At 46.6% G+C, this 19,083-nt stretch overlaps 1 protein-coding gene across 1 annotated transcript in view; it reads left to right on the top strand.

Annotated features, from left to right (window-relative positions):
- Nucleotides 1-19,083, top strand: part of AFAP1L1 (actin filament associated protein 1 like 1) — a 73,498-nt gene that overhangs the window by 39,693 nt on the left and 14,722 nt on the right. Inside the window, exons 2-8 of the mRNA XM_033139916.1 lie at nt 7,043-7,171; nt 10,300-10,383; nt 11,372-11,469; nt 13,300-13,411; nt 15,108-15,206; nt 17,506-17,717; nt 18,701-18,880. Of these exons, the coding sequence (XP_032995807.1) occupies nt 7,043-7,171; nt 10,300-10,383; nt 11,372-11,469; nt 13,300-13,411; nt 15,108-15,206; nt 17,506-17,717; nt 18,701-18,880 (914 nt within the window). The remainder of the gene's footprint in view (nt 1-7,042; nt 7,172-10,299; nt 10,384-11,371; nt 11,470-13,299; nt 13,412-15,107; nt 15,207-17,505; nt 17,718-18,700; nt 18,881-19,083) is intronic.

The following is a 19,083-nucleotide window of genomic DNA, read 5'->3' as shown; positions in this document are numbered from 1 at the left end:
ACCTTTGTTCTTATGGACCCTTCTGCAGGAACTATGCATGTGTATGTGCAGGTCACTCCAATGTACAGCTTGTGGGGTATGTTCAGTGCTGATCTCATGCACTGGTGGTACTGCTTGGCAATGAGAGCTTATAGCCATGCACATTAGGTGCACTTTTTTCTGTTAACCCTGCACCCTGACCAGCCAGATTCTGGTGTTCTCCACTCATACCCCTTTCCTTCTCCCCACCTGCTTCTCATTCCAGTATTCCTGAAACCCAGTGTTGGTGACACTAGGTGAAACCCCACACTGGAGCTGCCCACATCCCTTTGCTTTGTATCCACCTAAGCTGAAAATCTCATATTTAGATTGGCCACGCCGAGGAGGAGGAAACAGAAGGCTTGCGAAGATAAAAGCGCATCAGCGGAGGTGGCAGGAAAAGGCTTGTGATGGTTGCATCCTGAACATGCTGTGAACTGGGATTAGGAACCTGTTCCCAGCAACGGGAGAACTAGAATTTGTGGATACAAATTGTGAGCTGGGGGACAAGACGGAAACTGAGGGGTACCTCGGTATATACTCAGTTTTCCTAGGACTATCCAGTATTGAGCTATGGTGCTTTGTCCTTTAAATAACCTTCTAGCTTAGACCCTCTTCATGCACGTGTGTGTGTGTGCCTGCACGCGCACACACATACATACACACACACAGAGAAAGAGCTACTTCCACATGGTAGAATCCCATGCTCAAAGGGAGCACATGAGAATGTGGACTATGTAGACAGGGCCACTCATGTGGGAAAGGTCATTCAGATGTGCATATGAAGCCAGTGGGGGTTTAGATATAGCCTAGCATAGAGGTGTGTGTGGGGGGGAATACTGAGTAATAATAAATGATTCCCTTTTAGCATGTAGGGTGGAATCCAACATAGTACTATGGTGAACGTTCCAACAGCACATAATGGAAGAGTCTCCTTCTGTCCTCCTCTCCCCCATGTGCCCCCTAAATCTGTTCCAGGGGTTCTCCTATTACTCTGGAGCACCTTTGGGGTGGGTGCAGCGTGAGGAGGGGGAACAGTCCCATTGTGGAAGCAGAAATGGTTGCACTGACAGAACGCCTTAGTAGAATACCACCCCTAGCATTTAGTAGCTTGCGATCCCAAATTCCATCAAGGCTTTCTGTTTTAGACCTTGCTCAGGAATGAGATGGGAAAGGCTCTTGACTATTTGGGATTACACAAAAATATGTGCTAAAATAATGAAAGGGGGGGCAGACCAAAAGAGAGGGAGGCATGTGCATTGTCCTTGAGCAAAATGAGTCCACCTGTTTCATAGGGGTTGCTGTTCCCCCAAATGTGTTTCAGGGTCTGTTTTTACCTCCCCAGACAGTCCACACTCTGGGAAATACACGTGGGCTCCATTATGAAAAGGCCTGCATTGTGCCCTACTTGAGGATAATGGAAAGCTATGCAGCGCAACATGGGTGAATAGTTTTGCAGGGTGTGGGTTCACTTGCCGCTCACAAGACATATATTCACAAGAGGACTGAAGTTCTTTTGTTCTCCTGATGTTTGTATGGAAATGTGCACTGTATGTCTGAACAACCCACCTTACTTGCCATCCCCATCAGTCAGCACTTTGGAATTCACCTTGCGGCCAATGCTGCTGAGAGCTTGCTCCCTGCGGCAAGAATTTGCCTTGTAAAAACCTGGAGCTTTGTGGTGAAGCTACCCGAGTCTGATTGTGACTCACGGCAAAGCTTATGTGGCTCATGCTTGTTACTGATGCAGAATCTCTGTGTCGGAGATGCGCCTGAGGATGGAACAGCTGATGCAGAGGGATGCCAAGCTGGAAGAAGACTTAAGGGAAATGGAAGTACCGGTACGTTTGGAAGAGAGGAGGTTGGGAAGCAGAGGTGAAGCCCCACTTCCTTTCAGCAGAAAGGTACCTGCCCTAGTCACGAAGTTTACTGGCGATCCCAGAGATTACTTGGGCTTTAAGACTGAGGTTAGCTATGCCCTGGAAATGCAAAAAGGGGAGTTTGCCACCGATGCAGGGAAAGTTGCGTTTATAGTCTCCCATCTCCAAGGAGCAGCAAGGGAATGGGTGAGACCGCTGATAGTGATTGAACGGTCATGTTTTTTACTATCTCCGCTTGTAAATAGCAATGCTTAATAAATAGCCTTAGTTTTTAAAAGAGGCTCTGTCGTTACTCATGAGCAGTACTGGGGAAGATCCTGACACTCTGTTTGCTAACTATAGCATTGAGATTAAGGACCTCTTCCTAGGCAGTTGGCTGCCAGGGTCTGGAGTCAAGCTCTGTTCAGCTTCCAGCTGCAAGCTGACTGGCCACATTCCCATTGCAAAAAAAGGAAATAAACAAAATCCATCATCCAAAAATGAGGACAAAGGAGGACTCTGATTTGCACAAAAATTGCATTTGCTAACTTATTTCTATAGATGCAAGTGTAGAAATAAATTACTGTAACTTAAAATTGAAATACAATACATTTCTCCATTGAGGGGAAGGCGGTGACTCATTTGGCTGCTCAGTCAGCTGCCCAGCTGCTAACTATTGATGGCCAACTTCAAGGCCCTTGATTTCCCTACTTCTAGTTCTTTGTCTTCAAACTGAACTTCAACAAAGGAATTCAATTAGAGGACTGTCATCTGTGCTACTTACCAAATTCTCACTTGGACGGTTTTGCACATAGGAGCAGCGGTGCGTTGCTTAGACTTGAATGACTGGATATCTGGGTAAGGCCAAGGCTTTCCTCATGAAACTGGCTTCTGTATTGCAAAGTGCCCTCAAGTATAAAGAGGAGGCTTGTGTATCCAGACAGTTTTTGGGATGTGCCCAGGGAGTTCTGTGGCAACTGCTTATCCCTGACTTGTGGCCACAATGTATCTCAGAGTGTTTGGAGATGCTCTCCAGCCCATAACACATACTAACCCTGTCCCCTCCCCCCCCATGGTAGAACAATGCCTTCTGTTGTCCCCTGGGACACTCACTAGGCCCTTGGTTGCAATTAGGACCGCATCACATCCTCTTTATGGCAAATGCATGTTATAAATTATGAATCTTGGCTTACAGGAAGCCTTGGGGCTGTGCACTTCCAGTATCCTCGTAATGACACTGAAGAAAGAGATAAAGATAGATTATAAGGATATAGCCAACTCCAAAGGGTTCGCTCTGTACTTTGTGGGCCTTGAGGCTGGAAGATTTTAGAGAAACCTGAGTGAGTGATCTTGCCTAATGGCTTGATGCAGTTCTCTCTTGTTCTTCTTTTTAACTAAATCCCAAGCACCTCCTAGCCTGTGCTATCCTGTGCTGGATAGAAATAAAGGCTCGATAGAGTGGTCCAGGGATGAGGAATGAATTATTACAAGAAAGTGTAATGCTCCCACTTCCACTCAGCCTAAATCAAGCACTTCTAAGTCCCATTAAACCCCACTCATGTTAAGCATGTTTGTGGCTCTCTCCCATGTTGGAATCAATGGGACTTGAAAGGATGAAGCACTTCATTTTGGCTGAGTGAGACCCCAACTTTGTAACAATTCTTGCTTCATAAAATGCATGTTGCAATCCCATAAGGTGGGATACGCACCCTGTTTTCTTTTCCTTTTTGTAAAAAGAAAAAGAAAAAAAAGAGGACATACGTCTGCCTTTTTCTTTATTCTCTGGCAGTCAGCAAACAGTTGCCTCCTTGAAGATCTCTCATGTGGAATAGTGTGTGATGCTTGAGTCTTAAGGCTGCATCAGCCCACCTGTTCTAAGAATACTGAATGTATCATTGCCTTAATGCCTGGGGCAACAAGAACAAAAGAGAGCAGTGCTGTGCCTAGAATGTGGTTTTCCACTTGCCCTGCTCCTTTCCAAGGGAAAACCCACTCTTTAGCGATAGATCGGAGCAAATGGCAATTGCCCTTGCTCCAAATGAGCACTAAAGACCAGTTTTCCTAGGAGGGAAGCAGCGGGACAAGAGGAAGTGTGGATAAACCCTTGATGAAGATGTCTGTGAGAGCGTCTTTTTTAAATGAAGGTTTTATTTAAGCGGAGAAGGGTCAGCATAACAGCCATGGATTGCTTTTTAAATTAAAATGGCAAAAAAGCATATCAAGATTAGCATCGATTTTCTGCATTAAGAAAATAACAGTGGGATGGAATGTGCAAGCTGGAAGTGTGTTATACATGAGAACTTGCATAAACGCAGGCCAGTGTTTGACTGCTGTAAGACTCTCCCCTTAGAATAATAAAACAAGTGTCTCTGAAACCAGTACTATATCCCTGAAAAATTATGCTGCCTCTCCTGACTCTGGCATTTCTTCCCTTCTGGACTCATTTTGCTGCGTACTTGTCTTCAGTGAGTTTGCTAGGATTCTATTTAGCTAATTTGTGAAGCGTTTGGTATAACAAGCATCTGGACAGTGCATGGTGCTGTTCAAATAATCTCAAAGAAGCAGATGAGTATCTTGCTGCCGAGCTATTCAAATATTCAGAAGTGGAGGGCCTCGTAATGCATCAAGAGTTCATTAGGCAACGAGCCAGCTGCTTAGTAGATTGCATTGCAGTAGATAATATATGTAATACCATCCGTCTGAATAGTGTTGGGGATGTGAGGAGACAGAAGCCACTGAGAAGAGCGCCATGTTGGCATCAGAGATTGTGCTCTGGAGAAATTACCCAGCTCCTTCCTTCGTAGCTTCTTCCCTGGGGTAGTGATGCAGTGCAGTGGTAAACAGACTTAGCTATAAATCAGGAACTCCCAGGTTTGAATCTCTGCTCTGCACTCACAAGCAAGCAACTTGATCTCAGCTTACTTCCTCACCCCACCCTTCTGCAACAAGGCGAATAATAACTTACCTTTCAGAGTTCTTTTAAGGATTACAAATAGATGTTGCAAATGAAGGTTTTTGGTGCTATCCAAATGTCTGTTATTACCATCATTCTTACCACCTGCTTGTGTTCCATGCAGCATTTGGAGCTTTGAGGAGTCACATATAGGAACCTGCAATGGAAAGGAGAACCCACAATCCTGTTATTACTCAGTGAATGTGGAATGTGCTCCTGGTGGCAGAGTTCAGCATCCTGGGAATCTCTGTTTTATTTTTATGTTTAAGTTTATGGCCCTTTGGAATTGCAAAGTTAGGCTTGAGATGCCAAGATTTCCACTGACGGGCTTTAGTGGCCTCCAACCCCTTGATTCTTTATGATTGGCAGAAGCAAATAGTCTGCTTGATTGGTACATTTTATGCAAGCCATTGGTTTTCTTGACTCAGGCAGAGTACACTGTATACAAACCCCTCCTTTTCAAAGCAGTTGCAGTCTGTATTGCAGATGGCGACCGTTTTCTCTGAATTCATCAGCAACCCTTCCAAACAAACCGATTCCCCATCAAAAGGCTGACTTTTAAAAGTGGAAAGGTATTTCTTAACTATGATGGGAGAGAACCACTTCATATCACTTTCTGAGGGTGAGGTGACTTCTCTGGTGTGCAGCTGGGTGTCAAGTTAAAACAAGCTCAGCTGTTTAAGAAATTTAATTGTAGCCTTGTGTTATTCCTTGTATGAGACTGCTTCCCTCCCCCGCCACTGCTAAACCTTTATAAAATGGTGCTGTTTAATTTTGGGTTAACTATGTTGTGTGCTGTAGTTTGCATGTTGTTCCCACGGGATGTTGAAAAGGGCAAGTGAGCCCTGGCTGAGTGCATAGTCTGTCATCATTGAGCCATGGGACATTATTTGGAAGAGCCTTTTAAAAGGAACACAATAATTAAAGGGTGCAAGTTGTCAGAGCAGGGAAGAGGGCAGCACAAGAAAATGTGCCACTGCGTGGAGCTTGGCAGTCTTGCAGAATTATCTTTGGGAGATTGCTTTCCCCCATCCTACATTCAGGGGCTGGCTCTTGAGATTGGATCACACAAATGCGATCCTCGAGGAGAGCTAGTTTGTACAGAGCATGCAGAAGCAGTGCTCTCAGGCTGCGGTGACTGCTCTGGTGAGGCATTTTACCTCAGTGTGTATTGGAGTGTCCTTTCCATGAAAATAGGGAGACCTGAGATACCTTTTCATATGCACCTACCTTGAGGTGATAGCCACATAATTCATCAGAATAAAATAATATCCCTGCCTCGCCAAACATTACTACATTAATGGTACTAATGGTAGTAAAGGTACTAATACTTGTGGTCACCTAACATAGGCCAGAGTGTTGACTTAAGCTAATATTGGGTGGAGGACCTCTGAAAATCGGAGGGTTGGAGATCTCTATCAGACCAGTCTTTCGAAACATTTAACTGCTGTGTATGTTCAGTTGCTTTTTTAAAAAAAAGGTCCACCTCTGATCTTGTTCCCCCCTGTCCACCATTGTTTATATTTGATATAAGATCCTTTTCTGGAGATAGTACCTATATTTTGATATGAGCAGAGTAAAGCTGCAATGGCTGCACCTCATGCTCTGTTCATCCAGCAACCCAGGTACCACCTCCCTGCCTGCCACAGGGCAAAATCAGAATAAGATTGACTGAAGCAGGTGGGAGAAGGGAAAGAGAATGAGAGAACGCCCTGTGGAAATGGAGTAGGAAGTGCTTTGATTGTAGCCTCTCTCTGTGTTAAAGGGTATAGGCAGGCTCTTCTCCAGGCCATGAGGAACTGACAATTCTCTTCCCAAGTACCATGCAATTTGTTGCTTCACTCTCTCCCTGCTCATCCTGGTACACTTGATCTGGCCCATCTTTTATATTCCGTACTGTGCTGATGGAAGCAGCAGGAATCTAACTTTGAGTTCACCAACCCTTCAAGGCCACTGGGCACCTTTGGAATTTTGAGAGTGTGCCGCGGTTACTAGTCACAAAATGGTAGCATAACCCAAAATTACTGCGACGTCTAAGGGAGCAGAAAAAGAAAAAGAGCAAACTGCCTCTTGTGCTTGGTGGATTTTTTAGTGCGTAATTACTGAGATCTTTTCCGGGTGCCATAGGTGGAACTGGTGGGCACGCTGGGGCCCATGGGTGCTGAGCTGGTGGCCCCTACCCTAATTCAATTCTCTCCTTTTCTGCCCACAGTTTTGGATCAGCTCCTCCCTGAGCTTAACATACTGCTCAAGCTTTTGGACCACGAATACTTGAGCTCCACCACAATGGAGAAGAAAACAGCCGTCTCAAATATCTTGCAGAAGCTGCAGCCCCCTGCAGGTCAGAAAGCCCTTGCTGCCATCTCTCACCCCTGCCCATCAGGCTGACTCCTTTTCTTCCTTTATTTGTTCTTTTGTGATTCCTCAGGCTGAGGCAACCTTAAGGTACATTACACATCTCCGCCTGCTGTATTGTGGCACGTCCCTGGCCGCTGACATGCCTGTACATGCTTTTGTTTGTGCAGGGCCCCTCTGTTTCAGTGTGAGGGAATGACAAAGGTGGACCACAAAAATTGTCCCGGTTGATTTGACTCCAGTAGCGACAGCCACAAGTTGTATAGCCAGCAGGGCCTGTTTCTTGCCCCCTTTTTAAAAATGTCCCTGCCGGCAGGATCTGAAGGGTTTCTAAAGAGGCAAAAAAGTTAAGTTAAGGCTGTGTCATCTTGTACTTATTAATGAAAAATGACTTGAAGACTTTCTCTTAGCATGGAAGGAGATGTTGGTTTAGGGGCGATTAAGATCTTCCCCAGCTGCTACTGGACAGCAGTTGCAATAAATACACCAAAGAGCATATGTGAAATATACTCGGAGTCGAGTGTGAATTTCATGCTCTTTATTCAGCTCGTAGTAGCAATGAATGAAACTTTCCCCAAAACGTCTGCTATATATACATTATTTACACAATGGACCCCGCGTGATTGGCTAATTCCGGGCTGCTCTGTAGGCCAATCAGGTTGCTGATTCACTTCCACCTGGAGCTGGATTGGGTGGCTCCTGTGGATCAATCAGACTGCTGCATTCTGGATCCTATTGTTCTAGGATTCAGCTCAGTACATAACAATGTGTGTGTTTTTCCTTATGAAGTAAATAGCAGCTTTGGAGGAATGAGCAATCTAACTCCAGGGAATCAGCATTGGGATGGGGCAGGAGTAGATCAAACCCTATTCCCCCAGTGCCACAGTTCTGATCCAAATTGCGTCTGCCCACATCAATGAGTAGTTTTTATGTTTTTTTAACAACAACAACAACAACAACAGCCTTTTCATTGATCTCCCACAACTCATTTGGTTTGGCCCTATAAAGTGAGCTGAGGATGTGCCATATGTAGACTCTGCATTTTCACAGGTGGAACCCACATGCCATTGTGCCTTCTTTATATAAACCAGGAGTGGGGATTCTCTGGTTCTCTGGATGTCGTTGGGCTATCACTCCCATCTTCCTTGACCATTGGCCAGTTGGGCTGGGGCTGATGCAAGTTGGAGTCCAGTGATACCTGGAGAGCTACAGCTTCCCCACACCTGATATAAGCAACCAAAGAGAGAAAGAGAAACTACACTCCCCCATTGCCAAACTAAAGTAGTTTTTCTTTTTTCTTGTACCTTACCCTTGTTTCATGCTTCCGGCATCTGCTGTCCTCCACAGCAGCTCCTCGGTCACCCGCATCACGTCTGCTGCGTGTCCCATAGTCATTCTTCATAATGCTGCTGTACTTTGTCCTTTTATTGCTAGAGGTACGTGACTCCCTCTGGTGGAGCGTTCCATTGAGAAGGAGTCCTCCAGCTGACCTTGAGGAGCAGAGAAAAATAGGCATTAAACAATAGCTAGCAAGACCTGACTATTGTGTTCTTTGATTTATTTGAGCCCTATGGATTCACTCGAACATTCTCAATATTTGTGATAGCTCACTGTGCAGGGCAGGTGAAATGGCAGGCTTCTGAAGATTGAAATGTCCCCACCTCGACTTTTTAGTGTTCCAAATCTTCTAAGGCAGCTGTAGCACATTTACCTTTAAGGAAGCCACTGAATAAATTCCATAACAAGAACCCCCAGGAGGTGGGGTGGGGGTACCTAACAAGTGCCACATGGAGTGGGTCTATGTATGTCAGAGCAGCAGGCACCTGTAGCTCTTAAGCCTCCAGGCAATGTGAATAGTGATATTTGGCCACGCTGTAGCTGGACAGGAATTGCCCTGTGTTTCCTGTGGAAATGTGTGTTTCCAGTAGCCTTCCTGCTGGCTGATTTCTGCTGAGAGATGAGAATTCCATGGGAAGAACCAAAGGCTTGTATTCTCTCCTTGGGAAGCCTCTCTATTATCCCCTCTGCAAGACCCAGAACACAATGATTCTGTGGGACAATCAGCTCTGAAAGAAGAGGATGGCTTCTCCATTTTGCTTTGTGCCTCTTGGACAACAGTTATTTCCTCTTTTGTTTCTGAATCTTCATGTGCGGGTGGGGAATAATCCCCACCCCACCATATATATATATATATATATATATATATATATATATATATATATATATATGCACTACCTGTTTAGGTTGGCTAAAGTTCAGGATGCTAATAGCTGCTTTGAGGGGGAGGCAATCACTTTCATTGAGCTGGGAAAAGAAGTGCAAAATTCATAAATTCATGTGGCACGAGATAGTGCTACAGGGTGTGTAAAATGTGGTTGGTAAATTCAGTCAATAAAACCTCTATTTTTGGTTCTGGTGAATTTGGCATTGAACCAAGGTTGGGTACATACAATGCTTTTTAAAGCATATTTTACAAACATTTTTCTCCTCAAAGAATTCTGGGCACAGTAGTCTGTTAAGGGTTGCTGACAATTGTAACTCTGTGAGGGGTAAACTACCGTGCCCAGAATTCTTTGAGGAAAAAGTATGTGCTTTAAAGGTATATGTGAATGCAGCCCAAAACTACTTTTGTTTTTTGTGAGTCAGACCCAGCTTAACAGGAAGGGGTTGAGAACCTGCATTTCTGCATCACTGGCATTTCGCCTCTAAGCCCAGAGCAGTGGTTTTCAAACTGTTCTGGAGTAACTTGGCATTCCTTGGAAGCTTACTGGGCTTCCTCCATGAGAAGATCTCTACTGAGATGAAAGATTTCCTATAAGGTTTCAATCTTGCTGCTTCCCATTGTCTCCCTAAAAAGGTACAACTGTAAAAGAATGTTGATATGTGCAATGATCTTTCCAGTTTCATGCAGATCAGTGGTGAGACCCAACAGGCACCTTGCATGAACCGAATGTGCCTTAGAACACTTCCCAGAATCCTCTGTGAAAATGCAAAAATTCCATGCCAGACATACTGATCTAGGAAGGATTCCTCAAAGCAAGAGATCCCACTGGTTTAGCTTATGGTCTGATGCAATCTTTCCTGTTGGTGACAATATCCTTTCTGATTTTGCAGGGAAGGAAATGAGCTACATGTACGTGAATACAGCGACCTTGCATAATGGCACTAGCTTTGTGGAGTCACTCTTTGAAGGGTTTGGTATGTACAGTGAACTGCTCCAACCTAATGCTGCTTGCCCAGAGCTTCCCTGCCTTTTATACCTGTTTGGCTCACAGCTATCTGGATTAGCCCTTAGCTGTCTGTGGCCCTTGGCAGTGTCCTGTTCTTTGCATGATTCCCTAAACTCAAGGTGCTTCCCTCCACCTTTCCTCCTAACAATCCTTGCAGGAGAAATCTATAAAGAACAGAGAAGGACCCATGGGTAAAAAAGATAAACCTTTGCAGTGGAAGGGGGCCTACCATCCCTCTCTGGTTATAAGCTGTTCTTGAATTCAAAGATACCTGTGATTCAATATTACCCTAGTATTCAGCAACCTGAGGGCTCGTGCAGACATATTTTGCAATATGTCTATTAAGAAGATATCTGTGAAAATTTCACAAAATATATTAATAAGTGGTTTGCATTAAATCCATCCTTACATTTAACATGCACTTAAAAGGGGGGGGGTAGCAGCCATGGGGTGGGTGGGGTGATTAGCAGCAGGCAGGGAATAGTTTTAACTTTTCATAAAATAAACCACTCATTGGAAGCTAATTATTCCATTGGAAGGAAATCCTCCATTGGCAGCTAGTTTTAGCTCAGTAGGCCTCATCCATTCTAAGACCCTCAAATTATAATTCCCCAAAATGCCTAGATAGACAGAGCATCAGGGTAGAGGGGTCAACTGCACAATTGTATAAACCTCATCCCAGAATGCAGCTGTTCTTCCTGACTTAACACTTTCTCCTTGACCTTGTCCCCTCTTTGGTTACCTCCCCAAACCTTCTCATTTCCCTCATATCAGGAGCAAGGGGCTAAACAATTCCACTCCCCTGTACCATTGTGGGCGGAGATGTTAGCACCTGTAATTCCTTTGGGCAGTGGGAGGGAGGGATGTCCATAGGGGTTCTGTAATGCAACACAGAGATTGCATGTGAGGTTTGATGGTGGCATTGCTCAGTGACTGTCTTCCAACCTTCCTACCAGACTGCAACCTGGGCAATCTTCAGGACATGCAAGAGGATGATGGGGAGGTGAAAGAAGGCATTAACTTGGAACTTTCAAGGAGCCAGCCTGCTAAAACGGTAAGTCCTTGCAACCCTCAGTTTTCCACTGCTGAACATAGGAAGCTGCCTCGTACAGAGTCAGACCATTTGCCCGTCTTGTTCAATATACCTGTGGCCCTAACAGGCTGCAGTTCTCCAGGGTTCAGGTCAGGGAAACTTTTCCAGCCCTGCCTGTAGGTGCTGGAGAGTGAATTTGAAATATTTTGCATGCAAATCATATGCTCTACCGCTAACCTATTCCACTTTAGGCTCTAATGACACTGTGACTGGTTATGGTGGAGCACTTGATATCTGGAGGGGAACTACAAAGAACACCTTGCTAAGGTTCTGCAAAATACAGCTTACCATGGAGGAAAGCTGTGTTGGCATTCATTTCAGTTTTCTTAATGTTGTTTCCAGTGCTGCGGTTAGCAGGAGCAGATCAGTAAGGAAGGGAGACTTACATTTTTGTGCCATCTTCTCCTCCCATATGCATTCCATGGATAAAAATCCTAGCTGTGCATTTGATCTTTGCCCATCCCCTTTCAGAAATGCACCTGATCTACATTGAGACCTGGGTGCAGTCACTGGAGGACACAAGGTGAGGCTGGAGACCAACAATAAGTCTTCTTCTTCTTGTTTCCCTGGAGAGCTGAAGGCAGTTTGAAAGAGGCATTGCTACTTGTAGTGTGTTCCCTCATCCCACTCTTGCCTCCGAGGAACAGATTTGTCAGCATTTTGTATTGTTTTAAACAAACCTGTTTGGCCAGAAGCAATAGTGGGACAAAAGATGTGTGTCTGTGCAACAACTACACCATGAGAAGGGCAGCCTCTGTCCAACCACTTCTAACTTTTTTTTAAAGGGAATTGTCTGTCTCCAGTCTAAGAGAAGGCTTGGTGGCAATTTGCCATGTCTGGGAGAGAGGAGGTGGCGAAGAAACACAGAAGTTGCCCATCAGTTGTCCGAATGGGAGGGGTTCTTTGCTGCTCAGCAATCTCCGAAAGCAAGCTATGCATAGGGTTGTTTCCAACAAAGTGCTACTCTGAGTAAACCCATTGAAATCAATGGGTTTATTCATGTCTAGTAATTTCAGTGGGCCTATTACAAATATGGCTAATGTTGGACACAACCCATAATTATATTCCTGTGCTCCCAGTTCAGTGCTCTTAAGTCAGGAATAGGCAGAAGGTAGCACCAGAAACACCTGGCGATTTTTATTTTACTTATTTATTAAATTTGTATACCTCCCTTCATCCGATGATCTCAGGGTGATTCACAAAATAAAGACACAAAATATATAATTTCCAATAGATCAGCAAGGATTTCTGACTTTCAGTTGTTGAACAACAAAATGACTCCCATTCCCTCAAATAGACTGCTGAAATGAAGCAAGCTCAGGGTAACTGGGAATGGGTGTCTGCGTAGAAGTATGTTGTGCTCAGCTCAGTTTTGATACTAAAAAAGAGATCCCCCTTCTCAGCAGCTGCTCATTCTAAATCTGCATGTCTTTGGCACCTGGCTCAAGTTGGTAGATCTTGGGATTCCAGCAAAATGCAAGGCAGATCATGCAAGCCTGTTCCTGCTTTGAGTCACAGACAGACCCATGTGCTTTGGGGAGGACAAGGCTGTGTTCCACCTTCGCTGTTAGAGGCAGTGTGCCTCACAAATGCCAGCTGCTAGGAATCTCAAGAGAGGAGAGCGCGGCAGCACTTGGGTTCTGCTTGTGGGATTCCCATAGGCATCTGATTTGCCCATGTGGGGACAGAATACTGGACTGCATGGGCATAACCAGTTGCCAGATTTATAACAGAGAGCCCAGAAAGAAACAACAGCACAGAACTCTCCATGCTTCTTCTTCCCTCTCACAGGTATCTGGGGAGCCACCTCCACCATTGCCCACCACTCCTCCTCCGGAAGATTATTATGAGGAAGCCCTGCCACTGGGCCCAGGCAAAGCCCCGGAGTACATCACATCCCACAGTAAGTCTAATTGGGGGGGGGAGAGAGAGAGAGAGAGAGAGAGAGCGCCAGCTGTCTGGGTCTTGACGTGACTTTGTGTGCTGGCACTCCCATATCGACCTAGGAAAACAAAGGCTCCTCCCAGGTGTCTGACAAGTGGCAGGCTTATAATTTATAGGCCCCAGGGAGGGAAATGGTGCTGCGGAGGGGGGCTGGGCTGTCACACTCCCTTTTCCTGCTTCCCTGCCCTCTCCACCCCCAGATTCTCAGATGTCACAAGCAGTTGTTTGCTCAGACTTGCCTGGAAATGTGTCCCTAAACCCTGAGTGGCAGGAATGTGAAAGGCCTGAGCAATCTCTCTCTTAGAGAACAGCAGAGAAATCAACTGAGCACCTACTCTTGTTTCCCTTGCCTCTGATAGAAGACTGAGCCAGAGGCAAAATGACTATGAAACTAATGAAGCTTCAGGATTTCTCATCCTGCAGGGCCCCCAGAAGTGACTTTAATCCACCTTACTGAAAAGCTTTGGGTCTAGTAGACCCAATTTTTGAGTTGCATGACTCAAATGAATTAATTTGTTTGCTGTATATATTTCAGCAATCCCACATAGGTTGTAAAGGTGTGGAGATCTGTGGTGGAACAACCCCATTAAAGAAGATAGCAGTGGTTGCCCAGACCACTGGTTGCAAAGGAGCCCCCATAACAGTTCAAGCTTCAGGGCCCCCAAAATGTTGACCCACCACTGCACTGGGCCCTGAGTTATGCTCCCAAAGCATGGACAGAAAATTGAGAGATTTCTTGTGTGCCTCATGGCATCAAAGCCACCAGCAATGTCAGGAATGAGTGAGGCCTGCCAGGCAAGACTCAGAGAAAAATCACCCCTGGCAAAGTCCAGAAGAAAACAAGAAGGAGATGTTCTGGAGGGGAGGGGAGGGGAGGGGAGGGGAGGGGAGTTCTTTCTTTAGGAGTGTTTTGTGCCCTGGTGGGATGTAAGAAAAACCAGACTGAAGGGACCAGAACTGAGTTCTCATTTGCCCTGTGTGTGGATGAGGGATATGTGTTGGAGGGAGTGTCAGGAAGCAGAGCGCTTTTTCCAAGCAGAAGCCATTAAATGCATGTGTGTGGGGTTCTGGTGTCTGGTGGCCATTTGGGAAATGGCGAAGGAGAGCCATGGGCACGGCTTCCAGTTTCCCCCCTCAGAATCCTGTTGCCCCCTAATCCCATTGCCTGCCTTTTTTCTATCTTCATTAGAGGTAAAGGCTGTCCTGTGTAACCTTCTCGAAGTGGATCGCCTTATTTCAGCACTGCCTTCCAACAAAATCTTCCTCACAGCCTTTGTGCCACAGAGGGAACAGACACAGTGGATACCTCTGGGGCTCATCCACACTTGCATTTGTCCCATGATTTCGAGGCACGGGTCCAAGAAGTATTTCTTTTATCCCACCACTTCCCCCAGGAAAACCTGCTGTTTAGCACTGACTCGGAACAAACATCCATCAGGTTTTCTGATTCAGCAGTCAGCAGCGGGTTTTCCCAGGGAAAGTGGTGGGACAAAATAAAACTCTCTTGGATATGTGCCTAGAAATCACAGGGCAAACAGAATAAAGAACCGGACAAACAGAAGTGCGGATGAGCTGTGTGTGTGTGTGTGTGTGTGTGTGTGTGTGTGTGTGTGTGTTCATGCAATGGTCTAACATGTAATCTGCTTCTTCTACAGATAGCTCCAGTCCTCCCAACTCCATAGAGGATGGGTATTACGAAGATGCAGATAGCAACTATCCCCTCACCAGAATAAATGGAGAACAGAAAAACTCTTGTAAGTAGTGCTGCAAAGACATGTGTTGCATAGCCACAGGTGGAATGAGACACTTGCCCTAAGCCCTTGGCTCTGTGAATGGGGAAGAATGCAGGAAGCCAAAGGTGTAGGAACCTCTGACTTCAATGTGGCTCCACTCACTTTAGGCTCTGGCCCTGTCCATCATGGGTGTGTGGTCCCCAAAAGGTTGCCCATGAGAGAATGTGGCCCTCGGGATCAAAAAGATCACACACACACACACACACACATTGACCCATGGTAAGGTTGAGCAAATTGTCCATTAATGTGGACTGCTATAGACAGTGTTGCAGGCAGTGGCGGAGCTAGGCTCCGCGGCACCCGGGGTGGCAAAGGAAACGCCCTGGGGGCGGGGCGTTTCCGGGAGTGCCGCCGCCGCTTCTGCAGCCCCCTTTTAAGCCGAAGAGCCCGCTTTTAAGCTCTGCGGCTCAAAAGGAGGCTGTGGAAGTGGCGGTCCGACTCTGCTGCTCCCGGGGCGACTGAGCGAGTGGCAGCGCGTGGGGGTGACAAGCGCCGGCCCCTCCTGCCACTCCCCACGCTGCCGGTCACCCTGGGAGCAGCAGCGCTGCATGGACGGGGTGCTCCCTCGGCCGTGCGCTGTTGCTCCTGGGGTGATGGAGGGAGCGGCAGCGCTTGGGAATGGCGGGAGGGGCTGCCGCTTGTCACCCCCATGCGCCGCCGCTTGCTCCGTCGCCCCGGGAGCAACAGCGCACGGCCGAGGGAGCACCCCGTCCGTGCAGCGCTGCTGCTCCCAGGGTGACCGGCGTTGTGTGGGGAGTGGCGGGAGGGGCCGCCGCTTGTCACCCCCACCCGCCGCTTGTCACACCTGCCACTCAGGGCGTACCGCCCCCACCGCACCCCCCTAGCGACGCCCCTGGTTGCAGGTTATATGCATAGGTTTGGTACATACAACTTTCATTACGGTAAGCCCACAACTTGTGCATGCTTTACTTACATGATCGCAATCTTACACAGATGGGAGGGTGGGGGAGATAAATAAATTGAGAGCTGGGAAAACCCACCATTCTCCACTCTCCATTTATTAATTTCCTCCCTCCCATGCAACCAGCAGATTTTCCTCACTTACTGAGCTTTGGGAGAGCCCCAGAGCCCTCGCACCACCTTCCCAAAGCAGGGTCCTGGGCTTTGGGAAGGAGGTGCAAGGGCTCTGGGATGCTGCTGGAGCCATCTCGCTGCCTTCCCAAAGCTCAGTAAGCATGGCGGCACCGCCTCCTCACTCACTGGGGACTGGGAAGGTTGCAGGAGGACCCTGGGAAGATTTAAGGGACCCCCTGCAACCTTCCCACATCCCGGTAAGCAGCCCTCTGCCTTGCAGGGGATAATTCTGGGGTTTCCTGACTTTGTACAATTTTGCCTTTGGACATGGAGCCTGAAACCAAATCTTTGCATGAGTGGTAGGCACACTCTATTCCTGTTTAGGAACTGCAACCTTGTAGTGTGGAAACTTGCTGTTTAAATATTACCACTGGGGTTAGGGTGCCTCAGGGACCACGCTGGACCAATGGATCTGATATTTGCAGCACTTACTCTTAAGAGCCTTTATGAAAAAGCATACCCAATTTTTAAAAAGGTGCTACTCCCAAGGAAGCTCCACCTCACAGAGAGCTTTGGGATTTTCTACAGTCTGCATAATAGTGAAAGCCTTTCCCACAGCCTGCTAAAATTGCCTCAGTCAGGGTTTATCTTAATTTGCAGGAAATGTAAAGAACAGCTATCACTGCATTGAGCTTTAGATTACAGAAATAATATGAACTGGTATATTTACTGTGACCTGAAACACAATGCATTTATAAGTACCTTGCCCACCACCAAAAACAAAGTAGCTTGGAAAATGCAGTGGAAAGCCCATTCTTTAATAAATTCAGAACATAGCTTGTAAGGAGAAAAAAATAGACTTCAGAGTATTTGAGGCATGATAGCAAGCATGTGCCTATGTAGTTCATGGGAAACTGGCTCCAGTGGAGGTAGAACGTAGGACTACCAACTGCATCTCTGCCATTTAACATGCCTTGTAAGAACTCAGCAGTGATATAGTTGCCCTATTGAGATCCATAAATGCTAGCTTGGGAGTTGGAACAGCCTGTCAGTGTCATAGGCAAGCTTGGAAAGAAGCCAAAGGAAATGCAGAACCGTATGTGTTCCAGAAAGTGCCTCCTCTTGCAAAGCTTCCAACTGGAAGAGGGATGGCATCCACATATAGGACGTTGATGGTGTCGGCAGTGGTACCTTGGGTGATTAAGGGCTCTCTGCTTCCTTGTAGACAATGACTCTGATGCCATGAGCAGCTCCTATGAGTCCTACGATGAGGAGGAAGAGGATGGGAAAGGTCAGAGACTGACACACCAATGGCCATCAGAGGAAGCTTCCATGAACCTGGTGAAGGACTGCAGGATATGTGCTTTCTTGTTGCGCAAGAAGCGCTTTGGTCAATGGGCCAAGCAGCTGACGGTCATCAAGGACAACAAGCTCCTGGTGAGTTGGTGGCTTGTGGAGCACCTGGCCACATGCAGGAAAGCAGGGGAAGTTTTGGGGAGAAAAGTTGGAGAGTCCTGCTAATGAGCCAAAGATGCCTGGCAAATCAGTTGACTTTGCATGCATGAGCATGGCTGGGAAGGCCCACTCTCCTTGGGGTCTAGCTGGCACTGACTGGTAGAGTTGGCAACTTTGATGAAAAAGGAAGGACTAGTCAACAGATCTACATAGCTGCATGGTTCCCTTTGCTGGCCAAGTCAAAGATACTGTGCACTGTGTATATCACAGTTTTTGTTTTTTACACATCTTTTGTCCTTGCAAATAGCTGGTCCGTAACTAACAGTATTTGTAGATTTGTTGCAGATTTATCTGCCAAGCCCAGTGTGGCTCTTCTTTAAGGTGGTGGTGAAAGACTCAGATGTGATGCTCCAATTGGTGTTCATTCTCTGAAAGTTTTATTGGGAATTTGAAAAGCACCAGGAGGAAGGGGAGAGTTCAACCCTTTCTTCATGTGACAATTTCAAATGATTATGTGGTGTGGGGGAAGAGTTAAGCACCGCCCCCCGCCCCCGCCGCTGCTGCTCTGATTCCTATCAAACCTTTGGAAAAAGGTTTTCCTGATTCCCAGCCCCCTTTAACCCATTAGGGCAACAGGACACATATCTGTATGTAATGACGCAAAATTAAGTGGGGGGTGGGTGGGTTGCTGTTTCTTTGAGACTGGTAAGATTTCAGCACTTCTGTTTTTTGTTCTGATTGTAAAATATCTACAATTCTAAGGCACGGTATTGGTTAAGCAGTGGGAGTTCCCAAACATTTCTCTTCTTTCCTCTTGTGCACCTCCTCCTCCCCACAACCACACGGGACCTTCCCACTGCTTCTTATCTGTGCTGAGAGCAGCCACAAAAAAGTACAAGAAAATGACCCAACTTGGAAAGAGTGATGGACACTGTGTTTTTTCTTTTTCTTTTTCTAAACATTAGTGTTACAAAAGCTCCAAGCACAGGCAGCCACACCTCGAGGTGCCACTGAGCGTTTGCAGCGTTGTCTACGTGCCGAAGGACGGGCGTCGCAAGAAGCACGAGCTGCGCTTCTCCCTGCCGGGCGCTGAGGCCCTGGTGCTGGCCGTGCAGAGCAAAGAGCAGGCCGAGGAATGGCTGAAGGTACTTCCCTCGACAGCAGGAGAGCTCAGTTCCACACACACCCAATTAAAAAAGAAACCCTCTCTTTCTGTGGTCCATTGTTGTAAAGAATCAAAACACAAATGCCAACTAATGCCCTCCCATGTGAACAGCCCTCCTGCCCTGACCATGGTAGATCTGGGCAAGTGTGATCAGGCCCTGTGGGAAAAGCACTTGTTATCTCT

The sequence above is a fragment of the Lacerta agilis genome, chromosome 2 (genome assembly GCF_009819535.1).
Source record: "Lacerta agilis isolate rLacAgi1 chromosome 2, rLacAgi1.pri, whole genome shotgun sequence".
Lineage (NCBI taxonomy): Eukaryota > Metazoa > Chordata > Lepidosauria > Squamata > Lacertidae > Lacerta > Lacerta agilis.
This window is presented reverse-complemented; position numbering and strand designations above follow the sequence as displayed.